The sequence below is a fragment of the Urocampus carinirostris genome, chromosome 2, assembly GCF_059441175.1.
Source record: "Urocampus carinirostris isolate Australia breed hairy pipefish chromosome 2, RoL_Ucar_1.0, whole genome shotgun sequence".
NCBI lineage: Eukaryota > Metazoa > Chordata > Actinopteri > Syngnathiformes > Syngnathidae > Urocampus > Urocampus carinirostris.
The window spans coordinates 10,712,074-10,734,138 of record NC_142350.1 but is presented as its reverse complement, the minus strand read 5'-3'; the positions used below and the strand labels follow the sequence as shown (position 1 = coordinate 10,734,138).

Here is a 22,065-nt window from a genome sequence, read left to right as displayed (position 1 = left end):
TCTTTGACATGTTTTCAAAACCAAAAAGAAAACAATTCACATCCTGTAGTTCTGTGATTGTTTATATTCACACACACACACACACACACACACACACACACACACACACACACACACACACACACACACACACACACACACACACACACACACACACACACACACACACACACACACACACACACACACACATATATATATATACTGTATATATATTTATATATACCATTATATATATATATATATATATATATATATATATATATATATATATATATATATATATATATATATATATATATATATATACATACCAGTATATATATATATATATATATATATATATATATATATATATATATATATATATATATATTTATATATATATATATATATATATATATATATATATATACCAGTATATATATATATATATATATATATATATATATATATATATATATATATATATATATATATATTATTTGTGAATGAAGGGTAAAGCTTAATAACCTAACCCAACCAACACCCAACATGTTTTGGACCAAGCAAAATAAAAACATAACAATCCGTTTCTTTTTCATTTTATTTTCTATCTTTTTATTTTTAGATTATTCAAGAAGGATTCAGACATAACCGCAAAAATCTTTTGGCCAATTCTCTACCTATTCCGGGTAATCTTTGACCCAATATTTTAAGGAAATGTACACAGACAAAAATGTAATACATGAATGCATCTTGACCCGACTTTTGAAAATGATCAAAAATAACCCAAAACGTCGCATTGGGCCTTATTCGACTCATTTGACGAATTAAACAAAACAAAACATAACACACATCTTGGTTCATCTATCCACCCATTTTTTGTGCCAAATATCCTTAGTAGGGTGGTGGGGATCTTGGCTTTTGTGATAAATTACCCATCGAACAACTAAAAGAACAGTTGAAGTTATGTTTGACCCAATTTGGTTATTAGTATTTTTTCAATTACTTATTTAATTGATAAACCAAACTCTGTTGACCAATTATCGACCCATGATGAGTTATACCGTAAATTCCGGACTATAGAGCGCACCTGATTATAAGCCGCACCCATCACATTTTAGGGGGTAAACCAATTTTGTCCATACACAAGCCGCACCTGGTTATAAGCCGCACGCACCCACATAAAAAAACCACGAAATTAATCCAAGCCAAACTTCAAGTCCCGCGATTGAAACTAAATGTCCTTCATTGAAGCACACAGTCCAAAGATCACAGCCGCCAAAATGAACGTAAAATGATATAGGGAATTAAAATTGGTTGCAGACCTGCAGATTTTGGGTGCCCGTTGATAGTAATCCAAGGAAAAAAAGTGTATATTTCCAAAGGTAAGGGTGGGAAAAATATATATCCATTATTGTCCGCCGTGTCCACAAAAACTCACCTTTACCGGTCCCCACTTTCCCATCAGCCTGCGTTTGCTCTGCCCCTCTTTTTTAATTTGCTCGTGAAGAATAAGTGTCTCAAATAAATACAAAAAAATACAATACAAAAACATACAGTTGCAAATACATAATACACATATTTACAAAGAAATACGGTACATCGAGAGAGTTTTCAAAGCTTTAATAATAATAATATAACTTTCATCCTAAACCGTGCCTTTGGGAGGTAGCCTCACGCTACTGACAACACGCTTGCATACCTGTATATTAATCTGTTAAGGGAATAGATGCCTTATTCGTTGGAATCACGGCAGACCAGCCGCTTTTTCCTCCTTGTTAATGACGTCTAAGTTGTCTTTCTCTATGTCAGAAAGGAACCTTATCGTGATGACGTCGTCCCACACTCCCTTACTTCAATACACCCCAGCAATATGCCCGTTTGCTTTTGACCTGAAAGCTGCGTCATGAGCCTTAGTTTGTGCAATTTGCACGATGAGGGTATGCTTACGCTCAGAAGTTTTGATCTTCCTCGGGGCATATATTCCACCGCTCTAAATCTTACCTTACATACTCGAGCGCCGCTGGCGGCCGTTAAAAAAATTACTTAAAACGCCTGCATCTCTGAATTTGCCGCAGGGTTGAAAATTTGGGGGAAAAGTAGCAGCTTATAGTCCGGAATTTACGGTATTTGACATTTTTTGGGGGCAAAGGCACACACAAACAAGTTGATTACATTAATTAATACCATTTAACTCCTTTTTGTCTTTTTTGTTTTTTTCCCAAACGCTAACCTTTTATTTATTTATTTATTTATTTAAAAAAAAAAAAAATTGGGGGGAAAATTTCTTTTAAATGATCAACCAAACAAATGTTATTATTTTTTAATTACTTACTTTAATGATAACAAAGACTTTGTTGAAAAATTATCGACCCAGTCTTGCTTGGTTATATTTGACACATTTTATCGTGAGAAAAGGTACACAAACGAAAACATTTATGAATGAATACATTTTAACTAATACAACTTTTGGGCAGTTCAAGCTTTGTGTGTCTCTTTTATGTTATTTTTTGTGAAACAACAAACAAAACAAAAGAAAACATACAAAACATCCATCCATCTATTATCTGCACAAGGGTCGCGGGGGTGCTGTAGCCCATCCCAGCTATCTTCAGGCGAAGGGCACACAGAGACAGAAAATTTGGACTGGCCAATTAACCTAAAATCCATGTCTTTGAAATGTGGGCGAAAACGGAGTGCCCGGAGGAAACGCACGCATGGGGAGAACATGCAAACTGCACTGGAAGGCCGATGACCTCAGAACTGTGCCGCTGGCACGCTTACCGCTCAGCCACTGTGCCACCCTCTTACAAAACATGTTTCTATCTATCTATCTACCTTGGTCATATCCCTCAAGAGGGGTGACCTACAGCAAGACAAACACATACAAGAACAAAGAAAATAAAAGGAAGAAAAAAAAATAGCAAAAAATACACACAAGAATTTTTGGATCATGGCCAACCCAATTGCCTAAACACCCAAACAAGTTAGGCATCCCGGTACCTAATGCTCATGCTTTCGTCCCTCCAGATGAAATGGGACACCAGAAAGCTGCCATGTCACTCGGGTCAGGGTGACACAACACACTCTTTTGTTCATCAGCAGGGCCTGACAGCTTTCACTGGTTTACCCCTGCCGCATCATACGGGTGCCCAGCCCATCCTTAAGAACGCGTCCACAATCCCACTATCACACTATCCCACTATCCCACTAACAAAACATGTTTATTGCTATTTATTTAATTACACACAATGTGTCTAATTTGGACCAAGGTTTTTTTTTCAAAGTAAAGGTACACAAATAAACATAAATTGAGCACAATAATGAATACATTTTGACACCTTTTTTCAGGGTTAAAGAAATAACACTTTTTTTTTAAGAACGCACAAACCTTGGTTATTGTTTTTAAATCAAATAACCCGAATAATAAACCAAAATGTTACCCAATTTTGACCTACTTGAGTTACCTTTGACCCAACCTTTTTTAGTTACACAAATATCAAAACAACACAGAAAAATAATCAAGCTAGAATGCAGAATATTCATTCCGACCGAACCTTTTGGCTCGAAAGACTTAACCCCAAATCCACGTCAGCTAAATTCTTTAGTGTCTGAACTCCAAGACACTTTGTGTTTGCCCTCTGCAGAGCTTCGGGCACTCCTCAATCACTTATCTGGTAGTGAATAAACATGGGAACAAAATTGATCTGGCGCAAGGGGGATGTTTGAAGGTGATTTTGGAAGAAGTTTTTTTTTCTTTTTCCAATTTAAGGTACAGAAAACTGGACAAGTTAGGATAAGACATTGTAACAACACTGTGGACGATAACAGAAGATGATGACTGTGTTGTCTTTGGGCCTCAGTAGGCTCTTGTCAAGATAGCGGCCCCGAACGAATGAGAGCCGAATTAAATAATGCAGTTCGCCGCCCGCCCGGTAGGTCGGACTGAAAATCGACTGCATCGGGGGGAAGTGCTGGCGCAACCAGAGTTGTATTATTTAACAGTTCCTCGTAAAGGTTGAGGAGTGAGGCTGCCCTGCTTGCATGGAATTTGGACTCTTTCCAAATGATGCATTCAGGGAGGAATTTGATTCTGACTGTTCAGACTCCAGACGGTGTTTTTTTTTTGCACCAGTAGCGAGCTATTTGTAATATTTTCATGTGTTACAGGTGCATCAAAGCAAAAAGATCTGAATGTATAACTGAATTAGCAATTATTTAGCTTTTACCATTGTTTAGTAAACAACAGTTTTCTCAAAAATACTTGGTCCCAAGAAAACTTCTGAGAAAAACAGCTTTTCGTGAAAGGATGGACTACAAGCAGAACTTTCACTTTGGTATTTTATTTTTATTTTATTTATTTATTTATTTTTGATATCTCCATTAACTAAACAACTAAACAATGTTGTTCATGAACACACTGGCAATTTGCTTGCAAAAAAAGATATGTTTGCAAGAACACTAAACTTATGCATGGACAATGCATGGAATTTGTAAGATCTTTTCAGGGCCCATTGTTTCTGTTGACGTGATCACACGATTTTGGTCACCATTGTGATCCTGTTCCTGTGACCTGCACAAAATGCTATCTCTTTCTGAGGAGACAATGGCAATGGGACATCATTATCTTTTTTAGAAGGAAAAAAAACACAACTGTTGAAGCCTTAACTGACTGTACTTATCCAGATCTGCGCTACTGTCAACTCCCTGGCCTCACTACGATTATTATTAAAATAATCGTTAGTTTCGGCCCTACTATAAATTTGCCTGTGTGTACTAGTTAAGCCCAAGTTGAGTACCCCAAGAGTCTCTTCTAGAAGGTCAAAACATTTTTTTTTTATTGAAAATGAACATCTTACCCACTTAAATGTTCATTTTCTGGTTAATAATATCCCTGTAATTATTCATTTTACCTTGCACAGAAGCACAGCCTCTTATCGTGTACGCCACACGAACCCGCTCTCTATTTAATTATGAATACACTTTGTATGTACTCCATACCCCTCAACACAGTAGTCCGTGTTCTGACATCCCGTCTCGGAAATGTAAGATTTTTTTTTTTTGCCACTGAGTAACGAACATTATTACGCAAGACTATTTCGAGCGGCCTCGCTGAGCTCGGTGACCGTGATTTCAACTTTGACTTCATTGCAATATGTACTCCAGCATATTTCAATCAAAATACCAAAGCAATTATTATTTTCATTAGATGATATTCAATTCGCTCTCAGCAATATGTGATCAGGGATCATGGAATGTGGATGCACGAGTGCAATTCGTTTTTGGTGGGCATAACGGAATAAAAGAGCTTCCATGATGAATACAAATGTGTTCTGCCTGCCCCTGCTCGCAGCAATATGTGATTGGGGACAATGGATCTCAAAATATGTTTGATTTGTTTCACTGAGGCAGCAAAGTACAAGAAAGTGAGGAATTTAACACAGTAATCACACAGTTATAACAGCAAGGCACTATCTTCCCCTATTCTGTCCATCTCTCTCTTTCCATCTCTTTCTCTCTGTCACGATCTCTCCTTCTCAACATCCATCTCTTTCCTCTTCTTTCTCTTCCCCTCTCTCTCTCTTAATCCCTCTCTCGCTTTCTTTACCTCCACCCATTTCTATCTCAGTCTCTCTCCCTATCCTTAGCTCTATCTCTACTTCTGTGCCCTCTTTCTGCTTCTGTCTCTTTCTTCGCCCCTTCTCTCACTCTTTCTATAGACCTACAGTGCATCCGGAAAGTTTTCACAGCGCTTCACTTTTTCCACATTTTGTTATGTTACAGCCTCATTCCAAATTGTATTAATTTAATCTCTTATCTCAAAATTCTACACAAAATACTCCATTATGACAATTTGAAAAAGTTTTTTTTTTTGTTTTTACTTTTTTGGAATTGATTAAAAATAGAAAACTAAGAAATCACATTTACATAAGATATGTGAATACTTTCCGGATGCACTGTATATCTCTTACTTTTCCATCTCTATCTCTTTTTTCTTTATTTCCCTTCATCTTTATTGCTGACTATCCCCCTCTTCCTCTATCAGTCTCTCTTTCAAGTCCTCTCTGTCCTTTCTCCCTCTTTTTCTGTCCGTCTATATCCCTCTCTCTTGGATAGCTAAAAAGATCTCTCTCTAACTGTGTATGTTTGTCTCTTTCAATATTTCTCTTTCTTGCTCTCTTTTTCTGTGCTTGCCTCTATCTCACTATCCCTCTATCTCTATACCCTGCTCTATTTCTCTTTTCTATCCCTCCCTTCCTCTCTTTCCTCTCCCTTTTTCCCTCTCCTCTCTGTTTCTGTCTTTCTCCGTCTCGCTCTCTCTCTCTGTCTTTCTCTCTCTCTACACACACATATATATATATATATATATATATATATATATATATATATATATATATATATATATATATATATATATATATATATATATATATATATATATATATATATATATACATACAGCTAGATAGATATAATTTATTTTTCTTTTTCTTCAGAGTGGTCTCCATTGTAAGTTACTTGACCCCAACTGCTAATTTTCCTCACGACGGGTTTTCAAACCTAATTGTGGAGCACACGCCAGGCTCAGAATTGTGCATTGTTCTCACGCGGCGCATTACGTCTCGCGCCGCGCGACGCCGTCCGTTTCCGTTATCCAGATAAAGAGGCTTACGGTGGACGCAGCCATTCATCACCTAGTTAATTGCATGCCCAACTCCTTTTACTGTACGTCAATTTTCCAGAGTTGAAAATTTAAGGACTCTTTTAAGGGCCAAGGCCCGTTTGGAAGTTAACACGATAGTCGGTGACAAAACGGCTTTTCCCGTCGCTACTTATCTGAGCAGATAGCGCCGCTCAAGCCCCCAATGTATTTGCTTTGGTTCGTGCCAGTGTCCGTTTATACGCAGCGTTTATCTTTTTATGTGCCTGTTTGTGTTTTTATGTGACACTTCATACCCCCCTACTTCCCGTCCATTTATCCTTTTTATCGGTTCTCGCCGCGGTACAGTATTGCTTTATTTGCCGCTCCGCCTTTGTCCGTCATCGGGAAAAGACGGTAAATCCGGCCGAGGCTCAAGGCTGATTTGTCTTCAATATTTAGGGGCCAAGTGAATAATTAGTGTCCTCGGGCATCAACAGTATCTCGCTGAAAATGTCTCGATTATTCATCTTGTGTGCATGTTTTTGAAATGGATCCTGGGAACACGTGGGTGACCCCCGGTGGAGCGGCGGTTCGACTGCTGATATTATATTTGACTGTGATTTTTTTTAAATTTATTTTAGATGATTATGATTATGTGATTCAGTTTGCCATCAAATGGTTCCTGGGAACACGTGGGTGACCCCCGGTGGAGGGGAGTTTCGACTGCGGATATTAAATTTGACTGAAATTTTCTAAATGTAGTTTTGATGATTATGATGATTTTATTTAGTCTGCCTTCAAACAACTACAAAACGGCACATGCTTAGGTTTTGTTTTTCTTCACTACACTTTGCATTTCTAATCAAACATCTCCTGCGCACACCTAAAGGGACAGTGTGTAATAATTAATGACTTTTAGTGTTAAAAAACCCCCCTTCATTCATTAAAAAAACAATATTGAAAAATACATGAACTATCATATTAATGTGCATTTATTTAAATACTCAGAGGTGGAGAAATGTGTATTTATTGTACATAAAATAAGCCTCATCTAGAGGGAGCTGGTGTAATTTTCCACCATCTTGCTGCTACGGATACCCAAAGCTCTCAAAAGCATGGGCAAAATCTTATAAGCAAAATGGTGCATTGTTGTCACCTTGAGTCTCCGTTGTTTGTGTTTTTCCTTTTGCTTTTTAGCACTTGTTTTCAGTTGTATGACACAATACAGAGACATCAAGTGGTAAAATATTAAAGAGTGTCCCTTTAACAAAACATAAATAAAGGCCATTGCAACCATGAACATTCCATTTCATTATTAACAGTTGCCAACATTATCGGATATCTGGAATATGGAAAATTTGACATTAAGACAAACTGTAATATTATTCTAAAGGCACTTTGATTACTTCAAATGTATTTTTTTTGAATTAGTGACCAGATGTCCATTTTTGGTGTGTTGTAAAATGACCGGAACTTCTAAATGAACTTTTTCATTCAATCAGGTGATCTAGTGCATTTAATGTCATTGAAAAATGCAGAAGACAGAAATGTCAATTTACAACACATCATATAAAAAACATCACACAAATGTAAGTATACATAAGTGGGGGCGGGGGGATTTTTTAAGGGTTATTGTTCTATCTTCTTTATTCATTATCCATTATCCGTTATCGGTCAGTTCATAATACGCTACAAAGCCTAGGAGCCGGGACTCTTACTCTCAGCCAAAAGGCCAAGCTAAGGTCCTAGCCCTAAGGCCTTGCTGCGATCATTGCGAATGCACCGTTCCCGGAGGTACTGCAATACCAGGCCAATGCGTGGAGTGGACAGAGCAAGCTCTTATTCCATCTCCGGATTGCAAAAATCAATGATCTTAGTCAAAAGGCCAGAACTAAGTAAATCTCATGGGCTACATAAGTATGATATATACAATTGTGTTTACATATGATTATAGTATTATTTCAGCTTGCTGTATGTTCATATTGTGATACCACAACACTAACTAAAGGTTTTGAGGACAATAGGAGAGGGAGTTTTGGTGCTAGGTCTTACTAAGGAGATGTTTGTCCAAAGAAGGGGCGTGGCTTGCGGTTACTGTCCTCCAACTGTTATATCAGAATATATGGCCACATTTTTTTAAGAAATAGAATGACATAATAATATTTTAGTTACTTACATGCAGTTTTAAAGCTTGGCCCCACTTAATATGGCATTTTGATTCCCAAAAGGGGTGTGGCTTCTGGTTATGATCCTTTAACCCTTATATTTAAAGCTAATATTCGGTTGGTTGGATCCTGTAACCACTGGGGTCGTAGGGGCACCATTTCCTGTAGTGTGTCTTGGGCAATTACAGGCTGGTGGCGCTCATCCCTCTCCAAAGTCAAATATCACAAAATACACATTGGTTTGGAAATGTAATTAACCCCCCAAAAAACTTACTGTATGAGTGGATAATTTATTAGCTGAAATATGGTCTAACTTGGCACCATTTAGTATGGAGATTTCTTTCCAAAAATGGGGTGCGGCTACTCTCCTACTACCACTGCAAGTTGCTCAATCTTTACAAAATATGCATTTCATTGGAAAAGGAATTTGTCGTGAAATGACCGTAAAAGCGAAACGGGGAAGCAGCATTATGCTTTTCCATTATCCTCTTTTTATATCACAGGCAGTTTGTTTTAATCATTCAAAATTGCCAAGCTTGTAAACTCTTTTCCCTTTAGAGTGCTAAATCCGCATTTATTTTTGCTTTAATAGCATTCGCTGTTCTCTTCTCATTTTTCCGATTTAAATGTAACCTTTGCGGTATTGATCTCCCTCCAAAAAGCCAACTCGTTGCAGTCAAAATATGAAGCCGAGTGTTAGTGCGCTGGTATAAATCACGTTCTTTTCCGTTTTTTTGCTTCAAAATGTCTGCTCTCTATTTTTGTGATGCCGAGGCCGGATAATACCTGGACATTATCAAGCCTGACTAAAGCGGTCGCATCCAAGTCTCGGTCTTTCTTAGCTCGGCGGTTCGTTTCAGTGCCGGCTGACTGATAAGTAGCTGGCGGGTCATGGGGAGGACAGCCAACGGGCACTAATCCCGCCAATGAAACTATATAATATTACCGAAGCGAATTCTAAAAATGAGCCCCTTTGAGTGGGATGGATTAAAGCCGTCTGCCTTTGTTGGCGTGCTCGTTATTGTGTTAGTGAGAACTCTGTTTTGCCATTTTGTCCACGGATGAATGTGGGGTTTCCTCTTTGTGGTTCAAAGCGTTCACCAACCTTAGTGAAGCTCGGAGCTACTTCTGGACTACTAATATGTGTCAGTTCTGAACTAAAAAAGAAAGTTTCATTATGTTCTGAGCAGGATATGTTCTGTGTTATTACTACGTTTTAACCTTGTTGTTACTAATTGTGTCGTTAATGTCATCCCTCACTACATGTTTCATTCCTTGCATCATGGGTTGAAAAATATTCCCCATTCATATATCCCTCTAAGTGACCAGCAGAGCACATATTTGTCAGGTCTGGTGACTCTTTCTTGCCATTCTGTCCACCGAAAAGTGAACTGCACTCATGTTACCGTGATTCATTATCCTAAATCTCGTATTGCTGCAAGCGGAGACCAGCAAAAGGGATTTTTTCAGGCCTTTTGGTTACTTTTTTTGTCATCATTTCTGCCTAAAATAAACTACACTTGTACAACTGGGATCCATTACTCCCAATCCCATATTGCTGCGAGTAGGTACCAGCCTAAAGTACTTTTGTCAGGCCGCTGGCTATGTGTTTGCCGTTATTTCTGCCTAAAATGAATTACAGTCGTGCAGCCACAATCCATTATCCTTTATAGCATATTACTGTGGAAGGAGACCCGCGAAGTGCACAATTGTTGGCCTTGGCATCTTTTTTTGTCGTTCTTTGTGAAGAAGTGTGCCATTGAACTGAACAATGCCGCCATTAGTACTAGATTATTTTTTTGTTTGTCATTGATTCCAGGCACTGATATCAATAGTACATAACCAGTTGAAGTTAATTAATGTGAAGGCACTGTAACATTCCTGGTGGCGGACACGCTGACATATCGCAATGAACTGCACTTTTTTAGCCTTGATGCATTATCCATGTTGATTATTGCTGAGAGCTGGGACCAAAAGAGCTCATTATCGTCATGTGTAGCTGCTCTTTTTTCCGTTATGCACCCATCCATCTGCGATCCATTACCCCAATTCCCAGGGACTGTTAGAAGTCACTTTTTTGGGAGCCGTGCCGCTCTGGATCACTTAAAATAAAGTGCACGGTGTTGGCCTGGCTCCATTATCCCAGTCGACTATTGTATTAAGCAAGGGTTTTAGAGCACATTTTTTTGGGTTTGGGCCACCAAAGCGTGCCACTGTGGCCTGCCTTAAAAGTACTGCAATGGTCTGTCTGCGCTCTATTATATATTGCTAAGAGCGAGGGCCAGAGAGCACAAATTGTGACAAGTTTTCGTCCCCTTTTCTTCCGCTTTATATTAACAGCAACCTTGTGGCGGCAATCCATTATCCCTCCTTGACTATTGTTGCAAGCAATGGGGAGGGGGATTACTGAGTGGATTTTTGCATATCGCTTCGGATTATGGACCCAATTAAACGTGATGGAGGGAGAACAGTATTACTAGAAGTTTAAAAAAAAAATGTAATTGTAGATTTTTGCAAACTAATTTTTCAGGGCATTCCTTCCACTATCAAGACAGCCTTGTTCGGCCGTAATAAAATGTTTAACGTTTCATTTGCAGCAAAATTCCCCCGAGAATACATGGTGGAAGACAAATAACACATACGCGAAGCTCACCTTGCGCAATGATAACAGCATAGCAAAGTGCTGACACAAACAATCCTGGAAACTTTTTAGCTGATGTCGAAGTCGCTGTATGCCGGAAAGGTCCCTAGGGTTCCGGAGCAGTCTCGCGCCGTAGTCCTCGTGGGATATATTGTTTAAGTCTGAGCACTTGATCACGTTTTTACCACTATATATGTATTCAGTGCTGACTGAGTATCATGTTTGGTTTTTGTAGGGAATTTTCTGTACGTTGACTTCCAGTTCTTAACAGAGGATAAAGAATTATCACGACTAACAAAGGCACAGATCCAACAAGGTTCTAGCAAGGATTTACTTTTTTCTAATTAAAGCTCCTTATTCTGTGTCAACGTAGTTCATTACCAACACGATGCCCCAAAATAGCAGCAAATTAATCCTTTTATATATTGATTTTAAGTCACAAACAAAAAACATATAAATCAAATATGTAAGGGTTCAGTTTAAGAAAACAGGAAAACTAATTTCACGATAATTTAATCAGTTTGAGACTCACTATTATTGTTTATTTTTATTTTATCTCTGTTTTTGAAACATGCTGTATTTTCTGCTAGCATGAAGCATTTCAGGTCAAAGAAAAATTTTTGTCTCCTTTTTTTCTCTTGCTGGAAAATGTACAAGTGTTAGCATAGATCTGTTTATTTTTTTCACTTTTTTACTGGGCTCTTTTTCCAACCCAAATTGTTGGGTCAGATGAATCACCCACGGAAAAAGAACATTTTCCAAAGACCTAGGATTCATGTAGTGACCTATGTCTACAAACTAAATGTTCTGCCTTAACAGGAGCCAGCTGACTTTTATTATGTGGATATATTTTAAGGGTGAATGATAAGGCTATTTGAATGTTAACGATGTGAAGTTAGCATGTAACATTTAATGTTTAAAGAAAAAACAAACGTTCCTAATTAAGTTTGCAAAATGCATTTCTACAATCCTATATTTCCTGCCATGGCTATAGTCTGATGAGTGTTATTCTATTATGTGTGACTATTATCACCGTGTATTTTAAAGCTGACTGCTAACTGTTGAAATTGTTAACATAAGGGCTGGTTGTTAAGTGTTGAGTCGTTAGCATATTATCCATGAATAGTTAGCATGTAGAATTTAACTTTTTAAGACAACAACCGCTTATTTTTTTATTGACTGGAAAATGCGTCCAAATTAGCAAACAGCTTTGCATTTGTCTTTTTACTGTATTCTAACAGGCTTTTTAACCTACCCAAAACGTTGGATCGGACAATCACCCACAGAAAAACAGTTTTCTCTAAAAATTTAAGTTAATTCTATGAAATGTATGAACACAGTCAAAAATGTTTTGCCTTGCCAGGAGTCCTATGACTTATTTTATAATGTGTTAATGGTTAATGTTATAGGATACGTACTAGCTGTTGAGGTCGTTAACATAAGGGTAAACTTTTAACTCTCCTTGCCGTTGGCGTGTTAACACCAAGACGTCAGAATGTAGCATATACAATTCAAAGAAAACATTTGCATGTTTCTTTTCCCAAGTTATTTTAACGCTAATTTACATCTGTCATCTGTAGCCTCATGTTACTAATTTCCTCCCGAAGGCCAAAACATAAATGTGTCTCAAATCCAAAGCGACCCTCTTAATGAAGAGCAATTATTGACGGAAAAAAGCCTTTGAATTAGTCACGGCTGTTATTGTGTGACCACTATTCGTCATCACTAATCGTGTGAGCGGCTACGTCCTTGTCCTATCTGTTTTGTTTTCCCTTCTCTTTACAAAGAACCCTCCAGTCTTTGTACTATGCCCCCCTCCCCAAAAGACCCATTAGTCTAACTAGGCCGTGATTACGCGACTTCTGTATTCATTGTCTGATCGCAGCGCCAAGTATTTCCTCCGAGTCGCCGACTTGACGTCTCACTCAGGGAACATTCATCCCTCGGCGTTGTTTCCTCTGCTCTCCGTTTGCTATTTTTTTTTTGGTTCCTTTCTCTCTTTTGCTGATTAGTTTCCCCCTCAGCGCAGCACTTTTCCCTCAACCTTGCCCTCCGACGCTCTAATCTCCTCCGAATAGCCGTCCGTGTTATCTACTAAGCGCAGAAGCCCGCTTTTGGGTGTTAACCCAAAAAACAATAAAGTTAAGTGTTTGGTAAATGATCTTTCGTGGCACGTCAAGGATACGGTTTCGGCGCTTTAGGGACGACGCAAAATAAGGGGACACAACTATTTTTCGAATGGTCTTGAGCGCAATTTGCCCTCCTGAAAGAGCATTCGTGTTCCTTTGTATAGATGGGCTTTTCTGACGCCTTTGAAGTATTGCAGTATGATTTTTTGTACAGGGGATAGCTTAAAGAGTTTTGGGAAGGACAATGTGGTGGATGTATTATGAGCACAACAATATACATATCTTAAAAGCCTAGTGTTTCATAAATAGCTCCTGCTTTACTTTTATGTCAGTTAATATTTCTCAAGGAGATAGTAGACAAGTTAAGGAGCCAAACCAAATCCAGCATACGTGCAATAGTGTTCTAAAATTTCAGTCCCTATGGATGGATGTCTTTAGGGGACATTTTTCTCGATAATGACAGGATGGACATTGAGGATATTTATGGGCCAACGCTATCAAATGCTTTTCAGAAAGCTAACTGGAAATTATTCACAAATATATGTATGAATGTATATTTTTTTTAATGTGAAATATAATTTTACTTTGACAAAGTAGACAAGTTAAGCATTACAAAATCTAACATTCGTGCTAAAATCTACTTTTTCAGTCTTCATAGATGTCTTAATGGGATACGTTTCCCATTGATGACAGGATGTACATAAAACAAATTTGAAACATTGAGCAGACTACTTGCAAAGTATTTATAACGATAACCAACTACAGGGAGTGCAGAATTATTAGGCAAGTTGTATTTTTGAGGATTAATTTTATTATTGAACAACAACCATGTTCTTAATGAACCCAAAAGTCTCATTAATATCAAAGCTGAATATTTTGGAAGTTGGAGTGGGGCTTTTTTAGTTTTAGCTATTTTAGGAGGATATCTGTGTGTGCAGGTGACTATTACTGTGCATAATTATTAGGCAACTTAACAAAAAACAAATGTATACCCATTTCAATTATTTATTTTCATCAGGGAAACCAATAAAACAGCTCAACATTCACAAATATACATTTCTGACATTCAAAAACAAAACAAAAACAAATCAGTGACCAATATAGCCACCTTTCTTTGCAAGGACACTCAAAAGCCTGCCGTCCATGGATTCTGTCAGTGCTTTGATCTGTTCACGATCAACATTGCGTGCAGCAGCAACCACAGCCTCCCAGACACTGTTCAGAGAGGTGTACTGTTTTCCCTCCTTGTAAATCTCACATTTGATGAGGGACCACAGGTTCTCTATGGGGTTCAGATCAGGTGAACAAGGAGGCCATGTCATTAGTTTTTCTTCTTTTAGACCCTTTCTTGCCAGCCACGCTGTGGAGTACTTGGATGCGTGTGATGGAGCGTTGTCCTGCATGAAAATCATGTTTTTCTTGAAGGATGCGGACTTCTTCCTGTACCACTGCTTGAAGAAGGTGTCTTCCAGAAACTGGCAGTAGGACTGGGAGTTGAGCTTGAGTCCATCCTCAACCCGAAAAGGCCCCACAAGCTCATCTTTGATGATACCAGCCCATACCAGTACCCCACCTCCACCTTGCTGGCGTCTGAGGCGGACTGGAGCTCTCTGCCCTTTACCGATCCAGCCACGGGCCCATCCATCTGGCCCATCAAGACTCACTCTCATTTCATCAGTCCATAAAACCTTAGAAAAATCCGTCTTGAGATTTTTCTTGGCCCAGTCTTGACGTTTCAGCTTGTGTGTCTTGTTCAGTGGTGGTCGTTTTTCAGCCTTTTTTACCTTGGCCATGTCTCTGAGTATTGCACACCTTGTGCTTTTGGGCACTCCAGTGATGTTGCAGCTCTGAAATATGGCAAAACTGGTGGCAAGTGGCATCTTGGCAGTTGTACGCTTGACTTTTCTCAGTTCACGGGCAGTTATTTTGCGCCTTGGTTTTTCTACACGCTTCTTGCGACCCTGTTGACTATTTTGAATGTAACGCTTGATTGTTCGATGATCACGCTTCAGAAGCTTGGCAATTTTAAGAGTGCTGCATCCCTCTACAAGATATCTCACTATTTTTGACTTTTCAGAGCCTGTCAAGTCCCTCTTATGACCCATTTTGCCAAAGGAAAGGAAGTTGCCTAATAATTATGCACACCTGATATAGGGTGTTGATGTCATTAGACCACACCCCTTCTCATTACAGAGATGCACATCACCTGATATGCTTAATTGGTAGTAGGCTTTCGAGCCTATACAGCTTGGAGTAAGACAACATGCATAAAGAGGATGATGTGGTCAAAATACTCATTTGCCTAATAAGTCTGCACTCCCTGTAGTACTGCTTTCAAATATCAGTTTCTTGGTCATGATCCATGTGAATTACTGGGTGTACAAAAGCTTAGGAACTTTTTGGGACGTGGTGAGTGCAAAAACATAATTATTAAGTAAGGTGACTTATACATATATGTAATGTTTTTGGGTTCACTGTGACTGAGTGGACAGGTGAAGCATCACAGCATCCGACAAATGAGCAACTCTGTAACTAGCTGGTATTTTTCAGTTTCACTAGAACTAAGAAAACATGGACAACATTTTTTAAAGCAATGTTCTCCTATAAATAGAAGGGTGAACAACACCATGTTTGACTTTAATTAGACAATGGTAGCCATCATGTAGTATTTTATAACTATCTTTCAATTTTCTTCATGATCATTTTAATTGATTTATTTAATTGTTTTTATATTTACCAGTGATTTTTATGATAGAGTACATAAGCTTAACCCCATACATGATTTACATTGTGCTACTAGCTACTTATTCATGCTATGTCAAACAACAAAACATGTTTTTTTTTCAAGGTGTTTTCTAAAACATGCCAGTCTTGACAACATCATGTCGGATTTTTTTTGTGGCAACTTTAGCTCTTTAGATCGCATCAATCTAAAATGCCTAGGAGATTGATATTTTATCTAAATTTATATTTAAAAAAAAACTATGATCTCTGATTCATTTAAAAATTAACGATGACAGTGTGGACATTATACACATTATGAGGTCCAATAGATGCAACAGTTCCAGTTCCCATTAAACAAACCCACCCATGTGGTTTGTAACACTAATGAAAACCTTGAAGGGTTTCTTAAGAAGGCAATCCCCTCGAAAATAGAACATAAAAAGGGTAGACTTAAATCTATGGTCTGTGTTAGGCGCTTTTTAATTCAACATTTAGAACATTGTGTACTGAATTACAATATATTTGCATCCCTTAATGTTTCTTTTAAGATGTCATTATGACTGAGTGGAATTGTTAAGGCCTCACAGCAACATGATTTGCTATTGATCCTAATGAGCTAGCTGTCCATGGTCCTGAAACGTGCTGCTGAAATTCAATTTTATAAACAAAGATCAATGGTAAAAATATTCTACAAAAGCTGATAAAACTTAATATTCACAACACAATATACCCACTTTTCTGAATCAATGATCATCTATTTGATTAGCTTGGATACCCTATGTCCGTTTTAATGTAGTTTCTGTTATTTTCATTCTTCCACTTTAGAATAGTTTGAGTTTTTCTGACTTGTCACGCGCCATCGGCAGACATATTTATCTAATCAGCGTGTTTTTCCTCCTGCAGTGGTGCTGCTGAATTCTAAAGAGACTCAGGCAGAGCTGGGCTGGACCTCCTACCCCCCCAACGGGGTAAGTTTGCCTTCTGAAACCTCCCCGGTTTGTGGACGAGCTCATTTAGTTGCCGCGTGTTTGGTATCGCAGCTGCTCGCTAAACATCTGGCCCACCGCTCGATCCCATCCGTCCTCACCTTGTTAGTCTCGGAGCTAGCGCACATCTGTTTGCAGCGACGCCATCGGGAAGAGCGAAGCCATAATGGCGTTAGATTTGTTGTCATGATATTGCAAAGCCGTCTTGCCCCATTTGTTTGATAAATACCTTTTGGAAGTTTGTTAACTTGTTTAGCGGAGTGCCCTGAAAAGTGTGCCCGTCTAGCGGCAAAACCTAATTAGAATTCAGGTTATTCAAAGAAAAGAAGAGACGGATAAAAGAGAAAAAAGAGTTAATTAAAATGAAGACAAAAAATATAATTCACATTGTTTTAGGACAATAACATTATAAGCTGTAATCCATTGCTACCTTACATGTCTTACTCTGCATCCTCAGTGCATCGCATATTGGAAAAATATTCCGCGATCCATTATCCTGGATTGCATATTGCGGCAGCTGTTTTATTCATTATGTCCACCAGAAAATTAACTATTCTCTTGCACAATTCATTATCCCCAATCCAATATACCTGCAGTCAAGGACCGGTAAAAGGCGTGCCGTTCTGGCCCACCTAAAATAAACTGGGTTGTTTTAGGTGCAATCCATTATCCTCAGTCGACTATTGCTTAGAGCCGTGTCCAAGAGAAACATTTTGTGTCTGGTGTGGTGTCTCTTTTTTGTGTTAGTTTCACATATATGAACAGCACTTGTGCGACTATGATCAATTATCCCTGGTGGACTATTTCTGCGAGCGCATGTTAAAAATGATAGATCCGCTTATTATATTAATACTTGAAAAAAAATGGGGATCTGTTCATTTCATTAACATTGTAAGGTTATTAATATTGGTCCTTTTCATTGGGTTTTTATTTTTTGGTCTTTTAGAACAAGGGTGTCAAACTCAGTTGAGCTCTGAGGCCAGATCAAGACTTTCTATTCTCAGGCGGGCTGGATCAGTAAAATAATGTCAACTCCAAGTAATTGTTTTTCAGTATTCTGCTTTATCATTCAGCTTACATTAGTCTAATCACAAAAGCAAACAAACAAAAAAATAATAATAATGAAATAAATGGAGGGAAAAAAAAACTCACCACGCTATATATACACACTGAACACTGCCCTGTAGCTGCTGGAAAAAAAAGCATTTGGTTTGTATTTATTTAAACAAATCATAACTTTGATACAAATTACCTAGTGACACCCTTCTTTTTTGACATACTCGGAAATTTATAGCGGCCTGGATTGCATCAGCCAACGGGCCTGATGCAGCCCGTGGGCCGGGTGTCTGACATCTCCTTGCTTTTTTGAAAATCATGTCTAGCTCTGGTTTTGTCCCCTGAACATGTTTTCCCTACTTTTATCCATCAACCTAGCCCCTCATGTCTTTCTACTCAGCCCCCTTGTCCTAGCGAATACTCAACATGTGTTTCTCATTGTCATTGGTTGCTTGGGTTTATTACCCCTGGCCAACTGAGGGTCAGTAATTGTTTTTCTCTTCCCCTCAGTGGGAGGAGATAAGCGGTGTGGACGAAAAGTACAAGCCCATCCGGACCTACCAGGTGTGCAACGTGATGGAGCCCACCCAGCAGAACAACTGGCTCCAAACGGGCTGGGTTGCTCGCCGGGGTGGCCAACGGATCTTCGTGGAGCTTCAGTTCACCCTTCGTGACTGCAACAGCATCCCCGGCGTTGCAGGCACCTGCAAGGAGACCTTCAACTTGCTCTACGTGGAATCGGACCGGGATCTGGGGGGAGTGACCCGGGAGGACCGCTACACCAAGATCGACACCATCGCCGCCGATGAGAGCTTCACGCAGGGTGACCTTGGCGAGCGTAAAATGAAGCTTAACACGGAAGTGAGGGAGATTGGACACCTCAACCGGAGGGGGTTTCACTTGGCCTTCCAGGACGTGGGGGCCTGCGTGGCCCTAGTGGCCGTGCGCGTGTACTACAAGCGCTGCCTTGCCACCGTTCAGAACTTGGCCATTTTTCCTGACACGGTAGCCGAAGCGGCTTTTTCTACGCTGGTCGAGGTGCGAGGCAGCTGCGTCAACAACTCAGAGGTGGATGCTGACAGCCCTCCCAGGATGCATTGCAGCGCCGAGGGAGAGTGGCTGGTGCCCATCGGGAAGTGCAGCTGCAGCGCCGGGTACGAGGAGGGGCACAGCAGCTGTGAAGGTAGGTTTGTGGAAAATGTGTTGCCCATTAAAAAAATAAATATTTATTAGCAGAACAAGTCACTATAAAACATACACTGATGTAAAGGGGACTTCCTCTGAAGTACAATAGTTTTGATTTGCCCTTAATATAGCTGTTGGTGTGTTATTTTTTTTAAAGGGAGAAAATTCCACTACAGTAATTCCTCTAAGAATCTTCACTTTTCATCAGTGGGTTCCATGAAACACTTACCCCCGGAATTTAAATTAAACCCTTTCTGAGATTGATATTGGAAAGTGAGATTGCCATATAACAGGGCATGGTAACCTGTGATAGTTAGCTCAAAGAAACACAAAATAGAATATAGTTAGTCCTACTTTTGTGTAATATACTGTATGTGTTTAGGATTTAAAAAAAACTATAGTACATAAAGGAGTAGTAAAGGAATAGGGACATTTGATTTACCTTTCATCTGATGTGACTTGAGCTGGTCGATTGGAGTAGCGGGTGAATGCAAAAAGGGGTGGAGATTAAAAATTACATTGATTTGAAAACTTCCACTTGTGATGATGGTCATATCCTTGGAAAATGTCCCTGTTTTAACTGAATTGTTTTCAATGATAATCGATCGTTGATTGGTAACAAAAATGCAACTTAGTGAGGGTAACCATTTGTTTGCCTTCTTTGTATTTCTTGAAAATTGCAATCTTTGTTTCCATGTTTGTGTTTTTACTTCTCACTTTGGCATTATAGCAAACCCATAGTGAACAGACCACGCGGTTCACGGATCCCTTAACCGCATGGGTCGTCGAGGCATCAATGAGCAAAAAATATAGTATTAATTCACCGACTATACCAGGGGTCAGGAACCTATGGCTTGTGAGCTATAAATTAGTATTTATGGTTCGGAGCTAAAATAAAACTTGTGGAATTTTTTCATGTGTTATTTTATGCAGAGCTAATTTTTGCACATGCAACGCTAAGACGATACCGATGGACAAAGGGTTTGGTCCAGTATTTATAGGACACAATTATAACTACAGTTTGGAGTCAATGTGTCACGCCAACAGACCCCATTGTGACTGCAAATCACTAAATAATCCTTTATATCGAAGCTGGTTAAAAAAAATCTACGTTCAATGTTGAGATACTTTGTGATGAAACGCCACAGAACAAGCTTTAATCCAAAACATAGGAGCTCTAGCAAATAATGTAGAGCAATTTTTTTGGGTGAGTGGTAGGAACGGGTGCAGATATACACAGCGTGCGCACACTCTTTCTCCTTTGCCCAATGTCGCCTGCACTTAAGGTAAATGTGTTGGTATCATCGATTGCAGTATTTTGTGACATTTTTACAAGATAACTTTGCTTGCACTTTGTTTTCAAACCATCATCTAGAACAAAAATGACAGTCAATATGAGCCTCAACACTCTTAACTGTGGGAAGGAGACTCATTTTAAGAGGTATATTTTTATTGATATGGCACACAGTCTGTGGCATGATTATTGTCTCATAGATTTTATAACATCATTTTATGTCAGACATAAGAATATGCTTTTTTTTCTGGAGAGCAGGTTTGGCGGTTTTGTTGTATTTTGTCTTAAAATATATGGTGTGGTTCTCTCAAAAAAAGAATTAAAAAAACAAAATAGTTTTGCTCTAACGGCTCTTTGGGTCAAAAAGGTGCCTGACCCCTGGATTATACTATACACGGATATGATTAAATGATTTAAGTTAATATGCATGTAAAAATGTTATTAACATTTGAAGTGTCAGGACTTGAGCTGGTCCAATGGAGTAGCGGGTCAATGCAGATGTGGCGCTTTCAAATTAAAACTAATTTTAAAATTCCTGCCAGGATACTCATGCCCTTTGAAGTTTTTCTTGCTTTAATCATTTTATGTTTACCCATTGGCCAGTTCATTGATTGGATAAAGCTGTGCAACCTAGTGTGGGTAAACATATGTGAGCTTTCTTCATATTTCTTGATCAATGCATGGTTATCATGTTGTTTCTTCTCCCTTTATCATAATTGCAACTATTGGAACCATGACAAATCAATACAGTACAAGAAATACAGTGTCGTAGAGCTGACTTGAAAAGTCTTCACTAACCACACAAGATTGTGAACCGGACAACGAGAGAAAAATGCATTGTGGGAGGTAGTTCATATCGGCATTTTGATGATGCTGTGACGCAAACCAATAGCAAAGCAGTATTTTGTATGACGTCAACAAGAAGCAGACAAGCACCTGAGAAGTGAAAGTTTTGATACCATTATACTTGATGTTTTCTGGCGCACAAAATATAATTTTTTGTTGATGTCGTTTAATAAGGGAAATGCGGTCCAAAAAGAGGAAACAGCGTACGGCGGGGATACCATACACGGGGGGTCTACTGTAAATCTATGTAAATGTTTCTCGATCTACATATTATCTATATGTATAGGCACGTCTGCATTCCATCAAATCTCTGTCACATGGACGCGATAAACGAGGGGAAACAGATGCAAATCTCCCTTCCACGTTGCCGCACATTCCATGAAGCGGCGCAATCACAACACTTCTGTTTCC

At 38.9% G+C, this 22,065-nt stretch overlaps 1 protein-coding gene and 1 pseudogene across 2 annotated transcripts in view; one reads left to right on the top strand and one right to left on the bottom strand.

The window, feature by feature from the left end:
- The window catches only part of epha10 (EPH receptor A10), a 228,162-nt gene that overhangs the window by 27,407 nt on the left and 178,690 nt on the right, over positions 1 to 22,065 (top strand). For both annotated transcript variants that reach the window (XM_088328870.1, XM_088328869.1), the window contains exons 2-3: positions 17,191 to 17,255; positions 18,840 to 19,512. In XM_088328870.1, coding sequence (XP_088184996.1) covers positions 17,191 to 17,255; positions 18,840 to 19,512 — 738 coding nt within the window. The remainder of the gene's footprint in view (positions 1 to 17,190; positions 17,256 to 18,839; positions 19,513 to 22,065) is intronic.
- LOC148371018 (U2 spliceosomal RNA) lies at positions 8,401 to 8,524 on the bottom strand (annotated as a pseudogene).